The sequence below is a fragment of the Ctenocephalides felis genome, unplaced genomic scaffold (assembly GCF_003426905.1).
Source record: "Ctenocephalides felis isolate EL2017-DRISC unplaced genomic scaffold, ASM342690v1 CF-g0.4_SCAFFOLD_00845, whole genome shotgun sequence".
NCBI classification, from domain to species: Eukaryota; Metazoa; Arthropoda; class Insecta; order Siphonaptera; family Pulicidae; genus Ctenocephalides; species Ctenocephalides felis.
The window spans coordinates 71,643,915-71,668,230 of record NW_020536999.1 but is presented as its reverse complement, the minus strand read 5'-3'; the positions used below and the strand labels follow the sequence as shown (position 1 = coordinate 71,668,230).

The 24,316-nt window shown below is 29.2% G+C and overlaps 2 protein-coding genes across 2 annotated transcripts; both read left to right on the top strand.

Moving 5' to 3' along the window:
* Positions 1 to 3,221: 3,221 nt before the first annotated feature.
* On the top strand, positions 3,222 to 9,520 carry LOC113388258 (inner centromere protein-like). The gene is made up of 11 exons (XM_026625659.1): positions 3,222 to 3,451; positions 4,233 to 4,346; positions 4,424 to 4,540; positions 4,694 to 4,805; positions 5,028 to 5,195; positions 5,274 to 5,485; positions 5,640 to 5,859; positions 5,921 to 6,002; positions 7,985 to 8,116; positions 8,199 to 8,396; positions 9,265 to 9,520. Exons 1-11 carry the CDS (start codon positions 3,344 to 3,346, stop codon positions 9,518 to 9,520), a joined length of 1,719 nt encoding a protein of 572 aa, XP_026481444.1. The 5' UTR covers positions 3,222 to 3,343.
* A 746-nt stretch (positions 9,521 to 10,266) lies between these two features.
* LOC113388246 lies at positions 10,267 to 10,883 on the top strand. The gene is made up of 2 exons (XM_026625648.1): positions 10,267 to 10,518; positions 10,690 to 10,883. The coding sequence occupies exons 1-2, from the start codon at positions 10,269 to 10,271 to the stop codon at positions 10,881 to 10,883; spliced, it is 444 nt and encodes a 147-aa protein (XP_026481433.1). The 5' UTR covers positions 10,267 to 10,268.
* The last annotated feature ends 13,433 nt before the right edge of the window (positions 10,884 to 24,316 follow it).

Sequence of the window (24,316 nt, the reverse complement as noted above, 5' to 3'; positions counted from 1 at the left end):
CCTTCGACAAATCACTGGCAATGGTCAGATGATTTGTATTTTGCCAACGCCTTCAGTTTAATGTCAAATATTTCACTTGTTGTCCGTTTCAGAACTGTTGTAAAAATTATTAAAATAATAAAAAAAGGAAAAAAAAGTGTAGACACAAAAAATAATTTTTATCTTCCCGTAGAGCAAGTTATTGTAATCGTCCAAAAATCGAAATTGATTTTTTTTGCATTTCTCGACGTTTTGAAGGTTTCCTAATATTTTGGCATACCTCAGAAAAAATGAATGTGTGTGTGTATGTATGTATGGATACAATTTTTGGTCATGTTTTCGGGTGCAAGGATCAACCGATTTGAATGGTTAAAAAAACATTCGATTCCTATTGATAGGGAGATGTGCTGATTAGTTTTTGGCAAAGGCAAGTCCAGCAGTTACGGAGATAAAGAGCAAAGAGTGCAGAAAATAGAAATTGAGTTTTTGAGAGAACGGAGTATCCGATTTAAATGATTTAAAAAACATTCAATTAGTAATGATTGGGAGAAGTGGTTATTAGTTTTTGGCAAAGGCAGGCCCAGCCATTTCGAAAATACAGAGCTAATGTGCAAAATGTCTGATTTAAATGATTCAAAAAACTTTTTGCATGTTTTAACAAAATAATTGATTTTGGAAAAAAAATGTCTCAATTTTTTTTCAGAATTTTTTTTTTGTCAAAAATAATTCAGATTTTATTTTTAATTCTGACTAAAGTTCTAATATACTTTAAACAAATAATTCCAACTTTGCAATTCAGTTTATATAATTCTTATAAATATTAGACAATGTTACAATATTTATAATAATCTATATGAAAACATTCAAAGTTGAAATATATCTTCTGAATAATCAATATTTTAAATAAAATTATTGAAGTAAAACTTCTTTAGGCGCGATATGGGTGTAAAAATTTCTTTAGGCTACACGGGTGTAAATCCGTACAAATGCAACGAAAACGCCAACGTGTAGTTGAACACTACGACGCCGTAAGCGCTGATGTCGCGAGTATCCACTCCCGTCATGTCATGCGTAAGTCGAGCGCTAAACCCTATATGAACTTGCATTAATTGAATCATGTTTTTTATGTTATGTCCTCATGGAATAAGACTTTTCTTAGAGAATAAATGTGTCATGGAATATAATAAATTTATACTGAATCTCGTTGAAGACAAAATAATATCTACTGCCACGGATATTTATGTAGGTTGCCATGCGACAGATCAACAATCATACATTCGTCAGCAGTTTCACAAAAATCGGTTATTGATACCGCGGGTTTGCCGTATGAAATAATTTTAGTTCTGAATAAATTTTACATTATAACAACTAATATTGATGTAAGTGATGGCTTAGCTAATGGTTGTGTAGGAAAATTAGTGTACATAGAACGTGGCGATAATGATGAACTTCTACGTTTATGGTTTGAATTTCCTGGTAAGATAGGTAACAAAATAAGAAGAAAGCTGCACATCATATTCAAACTCCTAATATTAGTAGGACAGCTGTGCCGATTCTCAGGAGATCTTCATCTATTCCAATGAATAGAAATAAAATCATATTTGTCAAAAGAAATCATTTTCCTTTAGTGTCTGCTTGTGCACTCACAATACACAAATCACAAGGTGGTACTTTTGATAAAATTGTATATGAATACAATAAAACATATAATCAGCAGCTTCTATATGTTGCATTATTACGAGTTACCAGCATTAATGGATTGTTAATCATTTCAAAAAATTTTATCATGGAAGAAAACGGCCAGCAGGATTAATGAACTTAAAAACTGAATTCCAAAGACTTTCAACTTGTAGATTAATAACACAAGAAGAAAAATTGAGTGAGATAATAAGTTTGAACGACATTTCATTGTTTTCCTTTAACTGCCAAAGTTTACGAGCTCATTTGCCTGATCTGCAAGATAAAGTGCTACAACGTTGTACGTTTTTGTTATTTTCGGAAACTTGGATTAATAATGAAGAACGAATTAATATTCAGAACTATTACTGCGTTACTCAATACAAACGATCGGACTCAAGAGCAGGTGGTGTAGCTGTCTAATGTCTATTATTCATGTTCAGATACTCTTCATAATGCGACTCCTATGCAGTTTCTTGCGCCAACGATATTACTGGATATTTCTAATGAAATTACACAAGTAGGTGATATTACACACACAGAATCAAACATTGATTATAGTCGTCCTTTACATTTCTCCCAATAAAAACATATCAAATATTATTAAATTTCTTCATCAGCAGTTACTTCATTTTTCTTATGAGGGTGCAAAACTTTTAAACACTAATCACAACGAGATACCATTAATTCTTGCTGGAGATTTCAATGTCAATTTTCGTTCAGAAGAATCTCAACCATTAATTGATTTTTTAAATAATAAATTTAATTTAACAATGAATAATTCTCCATTTGAATCAACCACAAGATATGGCACGACTATTGATGCAGTTTTCTCCAGAAATGTACATAGTTTACAAAGCAAAATTTATGTCTCTCATTTTAGTTATCACAAACCTATTATATCATATATGAAATATGATAGCAATTAATCTATCGATGTTGTTTTAAACTGTGTTATTGATGTTATGTGATTATTAATAAATGATTTTTAAAATTTAAATATGATGTTTTTTTTATTTTTATCTTAATTGCCTACTCATACAATATTAAAAGTTTTACTTCAATCGCGTGTGATCCTTACGCGCACTCTTTTTTTATTGCATATTGTTCCGTTGTTTCGTTTAATACTCAACTAGTTTATGTTTGACTCAAATCTACCTTTATTAATAATAACATAAAATAATAAATAAATAATGAAATATACAATATATTGTGTACGCTACGATGAAAAACCTATATTCAGGAATAATCGCTTTTTGATAGGTAACGATAACCAACGATAACGATGTTTTTGATGGATGATTATAATAACACCGTTAGCGATCATAATTGCTTTCAAACTGTATATTTTTTTTGCAAAAATACCATTAATGTTAGTTGCTATATGTATTCTATATAATATTACCATCATTTAATGATAAAGCTGTAGGTGTACAGTTTTTTACTTTGATATCTACAGTTTTTTTCTGGCCTATCTACAGTTTTTCTCTATGGCGGATCTGTCAACACTGACAAAACATACCATCCCAGAACAAACACATAAATACGGTTCGGCATCAGTCAAATATTTGACTAAAGTCAGTTTCAGTGATCGTTATTTGTCGTTTACAAAAAGCATTTATTTTATTTTGGCTATTTAACTTGTGGTTTTCGTTGTTTTTATTCGTTTCATGTAGCATTTTTCAAAATGGATGGTGTAAGTTTAGAGAAATTCGAACAAGAATTGTTAAAAAAGCAGAAGCTGTATCTGTCGCTTATACAACCTGTAATACAAGAATTGGTGGACGAACATAATGTGAGTTCTACTGATTACTCGTAGATATTGTCTTTAATTATTCACTCATTTACAAATTTCAATATAAGGACGAGTATATTAAAGTTTTTTCCTGGGAAGTATTCAACTTACACATACACTGGATATCTTGGAACCACATTTAATCTGTACGGTATACCTTCAAAATTCTATAATTTATTCTCAAGAACACTCTATATATGTAATCACAATTACTACCGTTTACATATACTTTAATACTTCATTTTCAATCTTCAAAGGCTCAAATAACACTAATAATCAGCTATAAAAGGACTTGTGATGAAATAATTAAATGTGTTACGACAGTTTGACGAAGTATTACATTTATAAAATGCAAGTTCATTTTTTCTGGCTCGTTTTTTTAAGCTTTGTTTTGTATATCCAATGCACTGCAGTTTATTTTGTATATCATATGTTACACTTTTCTGAATCTTTTATAAATAAATTATTATTAAAATTATATTAAATTAAATATAATAAATTATTTTAAAAAATAAATAATTATTAAAAAAAGTTCAAATAATGCAGTGTGTTGCAAGTGATTATGTTTAACGGTATTAAATTATTTTGTAATGATTTAAATAAATTCGGTATATAAGGAATACATTCATTTTATATCTTTCAGGTGCATTTAATAAAAAATTTAAATTTGAAATTTGTATTTAGTTTTTTGATTATGATTCAAATATAGTATATATATATATATATATATATATATATATATATATATATATATAATGCTTAAATATTTCCTTTTCTACAGGAGTTTATGAAAAATTTGGAAGCATGTGAACCACCACAAACAGAGGATGTTTCTACCGTAGGGAGACCAAGAAGAAATGCTGCCAAAAGTGCTTCAAATAAAATTTCCACTCAAGTAATTGTTAATTTGTGTTATTTATATTTTATCAAAATATTATTTTTTGTTAAATTAAAAGTAATATTTATTCAAAGGCACATCTAAAAATTACGAAACTTAGAAGACCTGATGATAAAGATGTAACGGGTAATATTTATGACCTACCTGATAATAAAACATCAATTTTAGAAAGTTGTTCTAATATCACACAGGTATGTAGACTAGAGTCAAACATTTTTAAATATGATTTTTACTTCTATGTGGTCACTGATCAATTTAGCTTTAATGTTATCAATTATGCATGCAAATTTTCTCTAAATTATCAATAAATTATCTCTAATTTAACATTTTGTGTTCACTTATAGGATATTTCAGTTCAAATTTTAAATAATGAAAGACCAGAGAATTCTGAGAATCCTGCCATTTCATCTGATGAAGATGAAGAGGCTATGCGTGCTCCTGCAATAAAAAAAAGAGGTAGGATATAAATAGTGATAACTTTTTAACAAGCTCTAATCTGACTAAGTAATATTCTGACTAAAGTAGAAATATTTACTTTTAGTCTTATGATGTAGGAAAAATGCCTTATTTAGATAATAACATGTATAATATTAATATCATCTAATAAAAATATTTCAGTCTAAAACTGATCGTGTCTCTGGAAATGTATTCAACTATTTATTTTTTTTTTTTATTTAGGTAGGAAAAAAATTCGAAAAATTAAAGCTGAAAAATTATCAGTGGCTATAAGTATTAAAGAAGAAGTTGAAGAGGATGCTCAAACAAATGAACAAACACATGTAATAGAAAATATTGTCAATGAAACTCTTACCATAAATGATCATCAAGAAATAAATGAGGATAAAGGTATATATTCTGACTAAATTGATTTTATAACACAAAACAATGTTTTTTTTTAATAAACCGCTTTATTAATGTATTTAGAATTACCCAAAAACGATTCTGGTTTATCTGTTTATCAAGACGCTGTTACTACTCAAGTTATTGCAGCAGAATCAAGTCCAAATGAATTAATTAATTTATCACCTCCCTTGGAAGATATAAAAGTTCAAAAGCATATAAAAGATGATAAAAAATTATCTGACAAGGTGGAAGTTGTAATAAATAGAGATCCTTCTCTTGAACTTCCAAAAGAGGTGAGGAAGCATGGAACACATTCATTATGTATATAAATATATAAATAAATAAATCAATATATATATATATATATATATATATATATATTGAATTAATGCTTGTTTACCAAGAATTTCGTTTTTATCAACATATATATAATACCACATTTTTTAGAATTTGCCAAACAACTCTGCACCAATACAAAGCAATGAAGAACCAAAAGAAATTAATGCAAATGCTACATTTATGATTACTCCAAATCTTGATATTCCCATAGTTATAAAGCAAGAACTAAAAACTCCTGAAAGACAGTTCATTCCTGTTATGGATCAAACAATTGTTATGGAGAATTTACTAACACCTGCAACCACAGTAAAACCACATCCTTCAAGAGGTATACATCATAAGCTATTAACAATAAGTTTGGTTATTATCTATTTATGTGTACTTTGTAGAATCTCCATTGATTACGGATGATGAATCCATCTCGGGAACTTCTCCCCTGGAAACAGTTGCAGTAAACGCTCCTGAGCCCAGGTGTGTAATCCTTTTTTGCATGTTAATTTTTTATATTGATGAGCTCTAATTCAATTTTTTGTTGTGGGAGTTGATTGTGGACACAAGAGATCGAGAACTAATATATTCAAATAAAAAAAATGCAAATAGTGATATTGATAATGATTACTAAGTAAAAATGAGCTACTTGATTATAATTTAAAACAAAGACTTTTTTCTTATTTTTTATATTGTCATACTAAAAACTTTAATACTTTTTATAGTTATAATAGTTTTATATTTCCATTAACTTCTAGAAGAAGATGTTAGTATTTGCCAGAAAATCCTATTTGCTTTTTTTCTTGACATTTCAATTCCTTCTGAATCTGTTGAGACCAAAATTTGATAAAAGCTTTGATAAAGGGCTTTCAATCTCGAACTAAAATCTAAATATCGCTTGTTGATTTATACTGGTGCCAAATAAAAAAAATGAATAATTCTATTTTTATTATAATTTGTTATCAGCAATTTAGGCTGTTTATGAACACTTGTTATGACGTTATGGGGAGATCCACTTTTTTATAATTTAGACTTCGTATTGTTTTAAAGTGAGTTTAAAGGCCACTTGTAGTTTACCCCTGTATACTTTATTTTTTTGCGCACATTTTGCATTTAGCAACCTCTCCATTTTTTTTTAAATAACAATCAGAAGTTTTGTTCTATCTTTTTCGGTGCCCCTTAAATGCATTCGTTTTTCAAGGAGTATATCGTACACTTACCATGTCCATATAATTCACATGACATATGTATTAATATTTCACATGAAATTAATCAGTATTTAAATATCGTTCTATTCTGACTTTCATTCAAATATATCTATACATATAAATAAAATTGAAGTGCAATTGGAATTGTATTGGGTCATATTTTGGTAAAGAATTTTTTTTTTAAATATTCACATTAAGTACACACAATCTATAGGCACCACAAGACAATGGAATGAAAATTGAAATTTAAAATAAAAAATATATTTTTTACTACTACACTACGGTTGATCAAACAGCAAAATCAAATCAAATAATATTTGAATATAAACTATTCCTAAAAAGGATATACAATAAAAAGAAATATATCGTTTCGTTTGTATATTATGTTTATAAACCATTAATAGCGAATTAGATATGACACGAGATGTAGACGTAAACCATAAACAAACCTTTAATGTTGCCAAACTCGGTATGTGTTTTACCGGTTTTTAATACTGAACAAAAATTGACTCGCATCCTAGAATTCATGATTGATGATTTTGCCAAAACGGCTGCACCGATCACAAAAATTTAGAAGCCATTCGACGTAATTGTCAAAGAACTCTCGTTTATTAAATTTTGCGACATTCGGCCAAGCCGTTTCTTTATAATTAACTGTTCTTTTTAAAAAAAAATGTCGAAAATTTTTATTTTGGGTATTGTGCTGATTAGTTTTTGGTAATGATCGGTTGGGTTGTTTCTTCGTAACTAAATATTATAAAAAAGCGTTTTCAATGAAGACTAACATGGTGCAATTAGTATGGTAATGAAATATTATGGTGAAAAGTGTTATAGATCTACGAAAAGTTGTTGAATTATAACAATTTCACCGCGCTTTTAGAACGTACAAGCGCATATTTGTGTCTATTTAAAAGATATCAATTGGAAATAGCATTGATTAGTTTTTAGTTAAGAGAAAACTTTATTTTTGAAATAAACTGTTGAAAATTTTATCTAAATCTCAACTTTTATTAAGTTGATCATTTATATAAATGCTTCTTACAACTAATTTTTGTTTACATTTGCCACACTTGATAGATATTCCCAATTTATTTGGAAATTTCTTCTTATTGTTAGTAGATTCTACATCTACTAATATCAAATCATGTTTGTTATCTTTTTCATGTATTATATTATTAACAATGTCTACTCATTATTTTGCATATACAGAGATTTTATTCCATGTTATTAATAGTTCTGCAACTGATTTGTGTTTAGGTCGCAAGTGAAATCAAGAGTCCATGCTTTGGAGAAAGTTATTGCCTCTGAACAAAAAATGCCCTCGGCTAGGGTTACTCGGACCAAAACCCGCATGAATAAGGAAAATTACAGCTACATTCAAATATGGATGCTTTAAATGCAAAACCAACAAAAATACAATCTGCTCAAAAATTAACATCTACCATAAAAGTGGCAAGTGTCTCTAAGATAGCTACTCTCTCTGCAAAGAAATTCATTCATCAAAAAATACGACTCCACAAATCGTTAAGAATACCAAGCTCGTATTGCAGTCCACACAAAAGTCGAAGTCACCTGCCAAAGATGATTCTTTGAAGAAGCAGGCTAGGGAAGAGGAAGCTTTGAAGAAAAAGGAGCAGATGCTCCTAGAAAAACAGGAAGAGCGGAAACGGTAAGTTTGTGTAAATTATTAACTTTCTGAAGGAAAAGTCTGTTTTCACCAGAAAATCCGGTTTGCTTACTTTGTGTTCTGGGCGCTTTCAAGTCATTCTGAATTATTTGAAACCAATCGTGCTGATTAGTTTTTGGCAAAGGTCGGTCGGTTCTATTTTTCGTAATCAAATGATTTTTCGCGTTTTTAATAATACTTAATATAGAGGTACAATTCATAGGTTGCATTACATAGTGCAGTGCATTACCATATGCTGATACCATGGATTATTGAATTTTCTGTTTTAACACTGTAAGATTAACTAATTAGAGTACTTTTTCTTTATAATTTTTATTTTCATTTCTAGTTTTTGAATTTTATTTGTAGTTTCCACTGAATGAAAGCTTGGATTATGGCCGAAACGTATGGATGTAAAATAATTTTTTGAAAGAAATTTGTTTTTTATTCCTGTTATGCCCTAATATTATGCTTTGGTAATATATATAAGGTCGATTTGAAGGTCACTTAGGTACATATGATTTTCGAATTTTAGGAATCCAAATAAGATACTTTGCTGAAGAAACCATACCTCTAAAATGAATTCTGATGACGGTGGGTTCAAGGTCATACATTTGGACGCGATTGGGGCACTCTAAATGGGTCAAAATGGAGTTTTTTAAATTTTAACTTTTATTTAGGACATCAGAATTCATCTTAGGGGTTTCTTCAGCATAGTATCTTATTTTGATCACTAGAATCCGAAAATCATATATGCCAAAGCGACTTTTTTGACTCATACCAATCGACCCGCTTTAATATATATATGTATATATATATATATATATATATATATATATATATATATATATCAATATATTTATTTTTTCAGCAAACGTCTAGAGAAGGAAAGATTAGCTCAACAATCAAGAGAACAACAAGAGAGAGAAAAACAAGAAAAAATTGCGAAAGAAAAGGAAAGGAAACAAAAATTGATACAAGAGAGAGAAGAAAAGGCCAAGGAAGAAATGCGATTGAAAAAATTGCAAGCGCAGCAAAGGGCGCAGGAAGCTGAAATGCGAAGAAAAGCAGAAGAGGCAGCAAGGCTTGAAAAATTGAAACAGATACAGGAAGAACAGAGAAATTAGAGGTATTCATAAAATCAGACATTGTTACTTTCATTTGAAATTTTAACTTTTTGATGACCGCCCCAATTGTCTCAGAGGGTTTTATCAGAAGTGCGTCCAAACACTGAAAACAAAAATTTTCTTTGATCTTACCAACTGAATTGCATAAAGTAAATTTTAGTTTTGAATTATGTTTTGCGGAAGGTAAATTTTTAAATATCGAAAATTATTCGGATTCTAATTTTAATTCTAACTAATATCTTAAAGCTCACGATTACATGAGTGACTATTCATATTCTGTAAATGATTTATTTACAGTATATAAATACTGTAAATAAATCATTTTAACATTGTTTAATTTAATTTATATAATTCTTATAAATAGAAATATGATATAAGGTCTTTTACTGTAACTCCGTTTAATTTTTATTTATTTACTTTTCATGTAATCATAAATAAACGTAGTCATCCAATTTATAAGCTTTTATATTTTGTCTTTTCATAACGGTATGGGAAGTTCCAGAATATTGCCTTAAGGCACCATAAGTTTCTTATGAGTTGTTAATTTTTACCTTATACCGCATTGTCATAATATGGATGGCGTTTCGATGAAACATTATCTTGTATTTTCTTTTGTATTTTAATCAAAATTATCTACGAATGTTACTAGATGTTATCGTTAATAACAGTTGTGGCAAAAATTGAAATGAAACAAAAATATCTTTTGTTTTGAAATTTTTCTGAGTTCTGGAATTATTTTTAATTGCAGATGCAAGTGAAGCTTGCAGCAGAGCAAGCTAGATTAAAGGCACAAGAAGCAGAAAAAAAGCAACAGCTTCAAACAAATGCAAAATCAGATGCTACATTTGTACATCCGAACCCAGAAGAAAGCATATTGGATTATAGCATTGCCCCAGTAGCTATGGCTGATGGTTTTGAAAATCTTCAATCGGATTATTCCACTGATGAAGATGAAAAACCAACAAAGAATAATAAACAGAGGCCTGATTGGAGCAAACGTAAATTAACTTTTGATTACTTTTGCATTTACCCAAATTTTCAAAATCTTGATAATTACTTAGTATTGTAGTTAATTCTGTTAACTTTGACTGTTCGATTATTAGTTTATAAAAAGAATATATGTAATGTAATTATATTTACCTTTATAATAAAAATTTATATTTTTTCAGCTGAAGCACGGCAAGCTGCAATTATAAATCAAGCAAGAACGTCAACAAAATTAGTAGATCTGTTGTTTAATGTGAAAGCGACCACACCGGATTTGAGAGTTATATTCCCAGGAATTAGCAAAGACAAATTAAATCGAAGATCTAGTGCTGTCTGGAAGACACCTCCTAGGTACTCAATGCTACCTCGATTTTAGAGATATTTTAAATTTGTATATAGTCAATTTTAATATTAATCAATTATTTTAACCTTTTTAAATCTTTGTTCATGTTTATATAATATATTGTTATTGTGTAAGCATGTGTCACTACAACTATTTTGTAGTGTTGATTGAATCATAGTGATATTAATTTGTTACATTTCAAATATAAGATCATATTTTCCTTATTTAGGCATTTTAAGCAATTTTTATTAAACTTTTAATAGAAAAATTTAATTCTGTTTAATGTAAGTGTAATTCATGAACATAGTTCTATCACTTGGAATGTATTTTTACATGCAATAATTCACAAACCTTTTCGAGAATTCATAAAAATGAATATTGAAAATGCTTGCTTGTATTTTCATGATAATGTGAAATTCATTTTAATAAACTTCCGTTTAATAACTTACATGTAATCGTCCAAAAATCGAGAAATGATAATTTTGCATTTCTCGACGTTTTGAGGTTTTTTTTTGAACATTCTGGCATACCTCAGAAAAAATGGATGTGTGTGTGTATGTATGGATACAATTTTTCGTCAACGTTTTCAAGCGCACGGATCAACCGATTGAATGGTTCAAAAAACATTCGGTTTCTATGATAGGGAGATGTGCTGATTAGTTGTTTTTGACAGGTCCAGTAGTTATGGAAATAAAGAGCAAAGAGTTCAGAAAAAGAAATCGAATATTGAGAGAGAACAGAGCATCCGATTTAAATGATCTAAAAAAACGTTCAATTAGTGATGATTGGGAGAAGTGGTTATTAGTTTTTGGCAAAGGCAGGTTCAAGCGGTTTCGGAGATACAGAGCTAAATGTGCAAAAAATGGAGTTTTTGATAGAACTAAGCGTGATTTAAATGATGAACTTTCTGCTTGTTTTAACAAAATAATTGATTTTGGAAAAAAAATTGGTTTCAAATTTTTTTCCAGCAATTTGCCTTAAGGCACGATGCCACACACTCCACTAGTTTTTGTTTTTATTTAATAATACTATTACCAACTCTTGTTAATGTTCTACTTATTTGTAAGATACTTTATTTATATTTTGTGTATAATAAAATACATAAATGCTCATATGTTGCCTTTGATTTGATGTGACGACAAAGTAATACAAGTTGAATAATTTTTTTTTTGTTTTATTGCTGTTGTATTACAACTACATTGTTTTTTGTATAAAAGGCAGAGACCTAGATAAGGAATTGGGCAGAGATGTTTTTATAGATTTAAAAAGTATTGAATTAAATGTGGGTTTGTTTTATTTTACTTTATCACTTCACTTTGGCCCTGAATTTTTGTTGAACATAAATGATTACACTTTAGATATATTATTATAAATAAAGGCGACCATACCTCCCGGTTAGGCCAGGACGTCCCAGTTCCAACTTGTGTGTCCGGATTGTCCCGGGTTTTCGAAAAAGTATTGGTGTGTAGCGTGAATCTTCACGATTATTTAATATATAAAATTAGAACTACTCATCAAGTATCTGAAAATGTTATATACAACGAGTACGCTTATATTAAATAATATGTATATGAATGAGAAAATTTCCGAAAATAAAATTCCAAATGCGAGTTAAAATAGCTTCTCGCATTAATAATTTCGAACTTTTATTTTCAATTTTACGAAAATTAAAAAACATTCTGAAAACGAACGTTTTTTTACAACTCATAACTCACGCGTGCAGTACTGCCTGTACAATTAATAATTAAATTCCTTTTATGGTTCTACTAATTTTTCAGGGCTCGCCCGTAGGTAAGCGGTTTTAAGAGCGACGGGACTTGTTTCAGGAGGCCCGGGTTCGATACTCACTTCGAGCAGCCTGTTGTCAGGCAACATTGACAACGATTTCACTAGAAAATAAAGATAGCAAAGAGTTCCAAGTGAAAATAGCCCTCACCCGGCCATTGTTGCACCATACTTGCCCTATGACAGAGATTGTAAAAAAATTATCATACAGAGATGTGACAACTGTTTGGGTTGCCTGTAATCTGTAATAAAACAAACGTAGTTTGTAAGATATTAATCACAACAGCTCATAGAACCCATAAGTTCTGATCACTGTTCAAATAAAATTATAAAAAACTAATTTTTCAAAATCGAGAAACCGAGCGTTATGGGGACACCTCGGCTCATTCAGGCGACGTTTCCGCCGCACAATCTCGCGGAGCAAACAATAGTTAAGAAAATTGCAAAAACAAAAAAAAATTTTTTTAATCATTACAAAGTTCACTTCAATATGATTGTAATAAAAAAAAAAAACTGATCCGATCAGCACCTCCGGAGATAATTAATTTACCGCATATGATGTTCATAGAAATTGAGCAAAAAATCCATATTTCAATCGTAAATATTTACGTAAAAATTTTTTTTCAGCAAAATCCTGAAATGCGTGTCAAATGATTTTATGAATAGTATCTGTAAATAAATTTTCAGACAATTCTAAAATGTCAAGGTTAATTGGTTTAACCAGTTTAACTTTAACACAATCTTGTGTGTCGTACCTTATACAAAACTTGTTTTGCGCCATCTAGTGATGTATTGCTAGTAATCGATATCATACACCGCTTCATGTTCAAATTAAAAATAATGGATAACTCCATCGTAGATAAAAGATACATCATTAAAAAGATTATTACCTTCCATGAAATGCATACATGGCATATAAAAAATAATCTAGTAAACCCATTTACCTGACCACCGTTTGTGAGCCACTTTTACATAAAACTAGCTGTAAGTGGAATTCTGTCTTAAGGCAATTAAGGCATCGTGCCTTAAGGCAAATTGCTGGAACTTCCCGTACCAAAAATTATTATTTTTTTAAAAACGATTGACATTTCTAAAAAAAATTTACTTCGAAAAAATACGATTTTTAGAAACTATAAATTGGACAAAAAATTACTTTTTTTTGAAAAAAATTTTTTTTAAAAAAATTTTTTTTTAATTTTTTTTTGTTTTTTTTTTTGAAATTTTTTTTTTTATTTTGACATATTGTGGAAGATCTGAACTTTCTTTTCAAAGCAATCGTACTGCTTTAACTGCATAGGGTCAAAATATAAAGCGCGTAAGCGCCGCGTCGCTGTCTAACGCATAAGCATTGGTACGGAACCCATAGGAATGTTAACAAAATGTATACTTATTGTTAAAATCTCTATAAAATATTTGATAATTTGATGAGCATATGTCTAATGATCATTTTTGACCGCCAAATGGCTTATTTTTTTACTTTTCCTCCATATCTCCGAAACCGCTAGAGCTACCTTCATAAAAATTTATCGATTCTTAACCTTGTCAATACAAGTGAAATGTTTTTTGAATTATTCAAATCGGACGCTCCGTTCTCTCAAAAACTGAGTTACCGTTTTCGGCACTTTTTGCCCCGTATCTTCGGAACGGCTAGACCTGCCTTCACCAAAAACTAATCAGCACGTCTCCTTATCAATACGAATCGAATGTTTTTTGAATTATTCAAATCGGTTGACCCGTGTTCCCGAAATCGTCGACGAAAATTTGTATCCGCACATACATACACACACATACATACATACATACACACACACACACACACATACACACACACACCCACACACACATACATCCATTTTTTCTAAGGTATGCCAAAATGTTCAGAAACCTCTGAAACGTAAAGATATATAAAAATTTTCATTTTCGATTTTTTTGCGATTACTATAACTTACCCTACGGGAAGTTAATAGTAGTACTTAGTAGTAATAATAATAAATCAAAATAATACAATTTTTTATACTAATATTGTACATTTTTAAGATCTTATCGTGTATTTTTATATTTAATGGCCTTCTTCCAAGATCACTTTTTGCCGAAAATTACTAATTTTCACATTCTATCCTTAGAATATATCTCTTAAATCTTCATAATCGCATATGCGATAAAAAATCAACTGCTTATATTGTCTTTTTGGTAAAGGATATTTTTATTGGTAGATCATATAAAGTTTATATCTGATTCCAAAACATATGAAGGGATTTATCATTCATACTTCAATTATATATAATTGAATCCCTTCATATGAGATAATTATAATTATCTCATATGGCAAATATAAGATCATAGATATAGAAAAATATGTAGTTTTAAATAGAACTTATTTCCCTAGCTATATTTGAAAAAAAAATGCAATTTTACACATTGTAACATTCTGAAAATATAATATTATCTTATTCCATCCTATTTGCTTTATTAAATCTGAATAAAATATCGTTTGAATATCCATAGTATGATTTATTATAATTATATTTGTAAAGTCTTATTGTTGTTCTATAATGAATAATTAGCATTTATGCCTGTCGCTTACATATGCAATAACGGTCAGGTACTTTTCTATAGTCATATATAAAATAAGATACAAAGAAATGAATGAATAATAAGTTTGCAGTGATTTTACAGTAGTAAATATGAAATATACTTTACAAGAATATTAAATTAACAGTTAATACTTCAATCATCTTAAAACATTGGGTGACTACATATATTTACAAATTATATATATATCTATATATATATATATATATATATATATATATATATACGAGTATGCCTATCTCATATATACATTATTAATATAAAAATGAAAACAATAAGCACATTATGTTTTAATTAGTAATTGTTAAATAAATGGCATATTACTCTTAAATTATTGAAAATGTAATAGAAAATATTTTCTTAATTTTATAAACTTGCTTACAGTCGATATAACATAAAATAAATTTATTCCTTAACATATTATACTATTTCTCTAGTGGCTTCAGCAGGTATATAATTATATACATTATCAAGAAAGATATTCTGCAAATGAACAAACACTAATTACATGTGATCAAATGATCATAATATTAAAAATTTAAATTTTCATGCCAGATAATAAAATCCAATTAATTTTATAATAACTATAAATAAAAATTCATATTATATTTACATACATTGTCATTTTATTAATATTGGTAAATTTTAAAATTGACTATTACCCTAAGACTAACAGATGAGTTAATGTAATAACTTGATGTAGTTGATGTAGCCTTTCGCAGAATACTTTCTAGAAAATGTTATAACCTGTTAAACTAATAAAAAGCAACACACATAGTCTTTCAAAACACCGTTAAAATCTGCAAGAAATCTGAACAGTATTTTTTTTTCAAATGATAAAAAAGCAATTTTACAATTTAAGCTACAATATATAGCTTATGTATAGCACCATATAATTGCTTCATCATATCAATCATACACATTCGAACATTCCAAAAATGTTATACACCTATATACTTACAGTAACAAATTCACACACAAACATCAGTGTCTGTATCGAGTCTTATTTCAGGATCGGCTTGTGCCAATTTAAGTAGAGTCTTTTGTACACGAAGTACAGGCAGCCGAACACTTGGATTGTGGTGCCAGCATTCCTTCATCAATTTAGCCATGCCCGATAATGTCTAAAAGGAAGAAAAGATATATTTGTTAATCCACTTATTGTCAGTATGAAATTGCATTCAATTATAAAACTTAATCAAGAAGAATTGATATTTAGAAACTTTCAAGATTGTGCCCTAAGATCTTTTATATTTTTTAACTTGGCATATTATTCCAACCATTGGTTCATTTTTATAATCAACCACTTTTCTTAGGATTATATTCGATTAGAGTCATCGAATTATTATTTATTGCATATTATCATTTGTCAACTTATGCGGGCAAGCGGGCCGCAAAAATATCTGCTGCGGGCCGCGAGTTTGACACCCATGGATTAGACCATGAACTCTGTCACTAACTAAGTTTTTGTTAACATTAACTACAACTGTCAATAAGTGGAATTAATTATATTTATCAAAAATTATCTGCAATTGTTTATTTGCTACAATAATAGAAAATTTACTATATTTGCCAAAAATTAACTACAATTGCCTAAAATGTGTAATATTTGTCAAAAATTAATTACAATAATGAAAGTGTTTGGCATCGTGCCTTATTAAGGCAAATTGCTGGAAATTCCGTACAGTAACGAAATGATCGAGAAATTTTAAATATTTTCAAATAGATTTTTATAACATTGTCTAATATTTATAAGAATTATATAAACTGAATTGCAAAGGTGAAATTATTTGTGAAAAATTTAGGATGTTTGAATCCAGCTCGTAAGGACCGATGAAAATTTTAGGATGTTGTGATTGCTTGCCTTATGAAGGACCAATTGTAAATACTTTGATTATAACTGTTTATATTTATTTTATATTAATAACAAGTTATACGTATATTTACAATAATTTTAATACAGTTTTTGATTACGTTCTGACTGATTGATTGATTTGTATATTTTTCGATAGATGATTTTTTGTTTTTATATCAATATAGCCGCATGCTTTGATTGGCGCGAACATTCTCCTGGCCTTGAAATATAGATTTCAAAATAATTGGTAATCTTCATTAATGTGAATTAATTAAGTAGATGTTAGTGGTTTTGGTTGCATTTCTTGATTCTTATTGGAAATCATAGTTTATCCTTTTTTTTTATTAAGTGCTATAAGACCAATCAGTAATAATTAGTCCAGTATTCTCTAAATTATCTTATAGGAGCACTGTGACATTTTTTTCTTAAACTGAATATTATGGTTGCATTTGCAGACAAAAAAAGTTTGTCATTCCACGTGCTCTTGTGTTTTGAAGTTGCTGATGTTGAGTAAGCTTGTTTTCGAAGATATCAAGCATTGACACATAGCAAGTTGAGGTTTAAGATTTTTGAATATGGAAGAGATCAGTATCTTTTGTATTGGAGTTTAAGCAATATTCAACTATGTTCCGATCTGTGTCTGAATTCTTCCGAAGTGTGAATAATTTGAGGTTTGAAATATAAGCCATGATTGAATATGATTTCCACGATATAGTTTCTTTTTCCATGTTATTCGTAATCTTGTTTTAGTTCGATTTATTTGCAAAAGTTTATAACATTTCATAGCAAATCTTATTGTTTTGTTTTATGAATAAATTTTGCAAGATTTATGCATCAACCATTTTGTCGCTAAATCAGATATTAGTTCGAATATAATACTATATTCATTATATCTTGTGTTTAAGAGACATGCGATAAAATAACATAGAAAAGCCTCCATTTTTTCATTTAATCTTGTTAACAAATATAAGTAGTAAAGATATAATATTTAAATACACATGTGTAGGTATGGTATCGATAATTGATAGATGAATGGATTTTTGGACAGCGCTATGGGGTGACATTTGTAATAAGTTAAAGTTTTAGGTTTGAGTTTTGATTTGAACCCCAACGTGCAAAATTCCATTTCACCTTAGAATGATGTCAATGTCTTTAGTTTTAAATATTTGTTAATGCGTACTTAAGTTAAGGATGTTTTGCTTGATTGTCATGACTTGTTTTGATTTTATCAATTTATTAAGTGATTTATTCATTTTGTTAATCATTAATAAACTCTGTGATGTTCTGTTCTTTGTCATTTTAGTATTTGAACAAAGTTGAGATTCATAATATGTACCAGTTTAATGAGTACATGCTAAACTTGCAATTCAGATTCATATTTTAATCGCAAAAATTGCAAAATTGTTAATCGTGCGATGCAGTCTTTAGTTAGAAGTCAAGGTGGACCTTGGCGCATTGCAAAGCTTTAGTACACTACAATGATTTTAATAAATTGTACGTAACCAGTAGTTTGCATACATTTCTGCTTTGAATAAATAAAATATATTCGCAAAAGCGATTTTATATTTATAAAAATAGAGATTTCAATCATATTAGAGTGATAGTAAGATCGCTCCAATATAATTTTTTATCAAACGCGATACTTAATGCCCGTTTCATTTTTCGCGCAAGAATTTTTAATAATTGTACTTCACTTAGTTTGAGGTATAAGAATGCTATGTGTTTTGATAGTGCTATTCTAGACTTTTCCACTATCAATTTTATTTTATAGCTAGAATTTGAAGTGAAAAACACATTCATTCGCGCGCTATATGTATAGATATGTAATTTCGTGCTTAGACGATTTGGAGTTGTAAAGAAAAGTTTTGAATGGTTAGAATTCAAATCATAAAAATTGATTTTACCTTGGGTTAAAATGTTAGTGAGGTTGTTAATAAAAAATTTCATTATTGTATCAGCTGTAGTTAATGAACTATTAACGTTAAAATAATTTCTGGGGATTTCGAATATTTTAAGATGTTCAGTTATGCTTTGTTTAGGTGATTCTGAACATCGTATTGATAAGAACGTATGTTCTTGACTCATGTTTATTTTGTTATTGAAAGTTTTTCCCCGAATTGTTTGGTGAATCTTTCTGTCGTTTATCTGAACTAAAACTTGTTCGATGACTCTCTTTATATTGACCGTTAGTATTGAAGTATGGATTTTAAAATTTGGTATAATGAAACAGATTTCGTTTCGGATATTCGGTCTAACAAGTTGTAGCTCAGTTAACAGCAGACTTGTATCGGATTTACAAGGTGCTTCCAAAATTACGCAAAAATTAGTTGTTAAATTGATTGACTTTAACACGTCTGGATGAGGTGAGTATAAACTTATTTTAGGTATGCTTGCTTTTATGAAGTTATCATATTCGGTGAATTGGTTTCTGTTTGCAAGTAAATATGACGTTTCAATGTTACTTGTCTACTATATTCTATGTCTTTGATATTTTTTGCAAATTGAATTATAGTACCAAAACTTCCGTCAATAGTCTTAGTTGTATTAGTAATAGAATGCTCTTCGCGTTGTTTTTCCGTTTCAGTAAAGTATTGTTTATCGTCGTATGGTTTGCGTATTTCTGAAGACGTATCTACTTGAGCTTCAAATTTAGATTCATGATTTGAAACCGAAATTGATTTAGAAATGCTTAATTGAGGTAAATAAAATTGAGGCTGTTTTATGTTACCTGCATTATTTGTTGTTTTGGTATAATTTAAATTGAATTCCGAACTAGTATCTGATTTATTCAATGCTGCTAGCCTAAGCTTTGATAATGTTGTCAAGCATTTTTGGTATTTATCAAAAAACTCTTCTAATTCGTTATCAAATAAATTATCAATTTCTTCTTCATCATCAAGTAAAGTTGCTATTTTGATAACCGTATCTTCAAATAAGTCAAAAATAGGTCTTACATATTCTTTAAAATGGCTTATTTCAGAAATATTCAATTCACACACAGGCATGTGTGACCATTGATTGCAAATCTTTTCGCAATATGCTAATTGCGATTTAATTTCTAGTTGCTTTGTTTTGAGTGATTTTAAAGTTTTTAACGATTCCATCTTGTCACAGATCGTACTAAACTTTATTAATTAAATAAGGAAAGATTGATAAGAAGGAAATGTAATGGAATAACCTGGTTTCTTGCTTTGCTTGTGCTTGTAGCTGTAGCTCCAAATTTGAACTTCTTATCTTGATTTTGAACTTCCTCTTTATTTAATCTTGATTTACTTGGTTTATGCTTGTTTTGCTTGATTTCTCCTTCGATTGCTGGACGTCACATCCGTCTCGTATGGACCAATGAAAAATTTAGGATGTTTGAATCCAGCTCGTAAGGACCGATGAAAATTTTAGGATGTTGTGATTGCTTGCCTTATAAAGGACCAATTGTAAATACTTTGATTATAACTGTTTATATTTATTTTATATTAATAACAAGTTATACGTATATTTACAATAATTTTAATACAGTTTTTGATTACGTTCTGACTGATTGATTGATTTGTATATTTTTCGATAGATGATTTTTTGTTTTTATATCAATATAGCCGCATGCTTTGATTGGCGCGAACAATTTGTTTAAAGTATATTAGAACAAAATTAAAATTAAAATCTGAATTATTTTCGATATACAAAAAAAAAATCTTGAAAAAAAAATTTTTTTTTGAAAAAAAAATTAGAAACAATTTTTTTCCCAAAATCAATTATTTTGTTGAAACAAGCAGAAAGTTCTTTAAATAATTCAAATCGGACGCTTAATTCTCTCAAAAACTGCCATTTTTTGCACATTTAGCTCTGTATCTTCGAAATGGCTGGATCTGGCTTTGTCAAAAACTAATCACCTCTTCTCCCAATCATTACAAATTGAATGTTGTTTAGATCATTCAAATCGGATACTCCGTTCTCTCAAAAACTCGATTTTTATTTTCTGCACTCTTTGCTGCCTATCTCCGTAACGGCACGACTTGCCTTTGCCAAAAACTTATCAGCACATCTCCCTATCAATAGGAATCGAATGTTTTTTCAACCATTCAAATCGGTTGATCCGTGTACCCGAAAACGTGGACGAAAAAATGCGGACACACACACATCCATTTTTTTTGAGATATGCCAAAATGTTCAGAAACCTTCCAAACGTCGAGAAATACAGAAATTTTCATTTTCGATTTTGAACAATTTTTGACTATAAAAAACTATAATATCAAAAAATGAATTATTCTAGCTGTGCAATAAATTATAAACTAGTTGTGTATGGCATCGTGCCTTGAGGCAAATTGCTAGAACTTCTTGTACCGTAACGAAATGTTCAATAAATATTAAATGTTTTCAAATAGATTATTATAAATACTGTAACTGACTGTAACATTGTGTAGTATTTATAAGAATTACATAAACTGTACTGCAAAGTTAAAATTATTTATTTAAAATATATAAGTGAACTTTAGAACTTTAGCCAGAATTAAAATTAAAATCTGAATTATTTTCAATATACAAAAAAATTAAAAAAATATTTTTAACATTTTCTTAATTTTTTTTTTTTACAAAAGCAATTATTTTGTCAAAACAAGCAGAAAGTTTTTTGAATCATTCAAATTGGATGCTTAGTTCTCTCTGCCATTTTTTGCATAATTAGCTCGGTATCTCCAAAACGATTGGACCCTCCTTTGCCATAAACTAAACACAACTTCTCCCAATCATTAATTGAATGTTTTTTGGATCATTCAAATCGGATACTTCGTTCTCTCAAAATCTCGATTTTTATATTCTGCACTCTTTGCTCCGTATCTTCGTAACGGCTGGACCTGCCTTTGTCAAAAACTAATCAGTACATCTCCCTATCAATAGGAATCGAATGTTTTTTGAACCATTCAAATCAGTTGATCGCTGCGCCCGAAAACGTGGACGAAATATTGTATCCATACATACATACACACTCACACACAAAAAAATGCGAACACATAAAACACAAACACACACACACATCCATTTTTTCTGAGGTATGCCAAAATGTTTAGAAACCTTCAAACCCTACCCTACAGGAAGTTAAATATAATATGATAAAAAAAATAAGATACTCAAAAATGAACTGTAGGGGAAATGGATAAAATGACACTCTGTCCTTAATTAAAAATTGGCTAGTTTTAATAACGTTTCCGCGACTGTATAAAATAAAGAATGTTGTAGTCATAATCCTTACAAATATTGAGCTTTACAGTCTTCTCAGAGTAAGTATATCGCGCTTTTAAAAGTTTATTTTGAGGCAGTAATTCTCATGGTTTGTCGCCTTATTTATTGTTGTTTGTAATTATCTTTATTGAAATTAATGAACTTACACCAGTACTAGTGATTTCGATCAATTTTATTGCAATTATAAGGTGACAAAAATGACATACTTATATACTGGACAAAATGACATAGTACTATTTCGCAAGCACTACAAAGTTCATTCTCGGCCAAAAGCATACCAAATGAACCACCGGTAAAAAAAGATCTTTGCATTTTTTGCAAAGATATTCTTTTCCGTTCTGAGCCCGTCGAAAGTTGGTTACGATGTATGACTTGTTTTCTTTGAGCTCATGCTTCATATGCTGATGTCCCAAAGAGGACCAAAAGCTTTAATTGTGAAATGCCTTCTTAAAAATTAGCATCTCAGAATGTCCTTACTCTAAATGTGGTTTAGGCAGTGGCGTACCTAGAACTTTTGCCGCCCGGGGCGATCTCCACATTGCCGCCCTATCAATTACAAATAGTGGTTTTTATAAATTAATATAAATAAACTAGTGGTACATGGCATCGTGCATTAAGGCAAATTGCTGGAACTTCCCGTACCGAAACATAAAATTTTTAAAAAAGATTAAATTTTTTTTGAAAACTTTGAAAAAAAAAATATTTTTGATAATTTTGAAAATTTAGGAAAAAATTGACTTTTTTGAAAAATCTGCTTTTTCATATTTTGATCTTTTTTGAAAATTTGTAACTTTTTGTCAAATCAATCGCGCTGCGTAGCTGTTTTGGAGACGAAATATCGAAGCGCGTAAGCGTCGCGTTGATAGACATTGATACGGAACCCATAGAAATGCAAATTAAATTTATTCTCATCATTAAAATCTCTAGAAAATATCAGATAATTTGACGTGCATATCTACAATATCTAATGATCATTTGGAACCGCCAAATGTCGTTTTTTTACCTTTTCTTATCGAATCTCTGTAAACGCTAGACCTGTCTTCCCAAAAACAGTGTTCGTTTAGTCAATACAATGAATTGAATTGAATTATTTAAATCGAATGCTTCGTTTTCTCAATAACTAAATTACAATCGTTAGCTTTTTCGTCCAGTATGTTTGAAACGGCTTAACCTGCTATTACCAAAAACTAATTAGCACCTCTTATCAGTACGAATCGAATCGTTCAAATCGGTTGATGCGTGTTGCTACAATTATCGACGAAAGTTTGTACCTAAAAACATCCATTTTTTTATAAGGTATGCCAAAATTCAGAAACCTATGAAACGTAAAGATATATAAAAATTTTCACTTTCGATTTTTTTGCTATTACTGTAGTCTATAACTTACCCTACGGAAAGTTAATAAATTATTAAGTTATTTAATCAATATTAATTAATTAATACTCGGAGTCATTTTTTTTAGAAAAATTTATATGCACTCGTTAACATATTCATACTAGTGGAGCGCATGGCATCGTGCCTTAAGGCAAATTGCTGGAACTTCCCGTACCGTGATTAAAAATTTGAAAAATGAAAATAATTAATAATTGTTTTGAATAATTTCAAATAGATTATTATTACATACTGTAAACTTTTAAATGCTTTTTAAATTGGGCGACGAGCGTATTTTATGAACAACTTATATGCAATTTTTAAAAAATCCGTCGATTGATAAAAAAATTTGGATAGTTCATAAATTTTAGGACATTTTTTTATATTTTTGGAAATTTCACAAAGTTTGTGTTTGGATACACATATGTTGTTATATATCATTGAAAATATGATAAAAATCTACATAACATAGTGTTTTTCAAATATTGTCTGGTTGGATTAAAATAAATTTTAAAAAATCAATAAGTTGCTAAAAATTTTTTTTTTTTCGTACAGAGTTTTTGGAAGTTTTTTTACTTTTTTGAATACATATATATTGTTATATATCATTCAAAATATGATAAAATTTTGCACA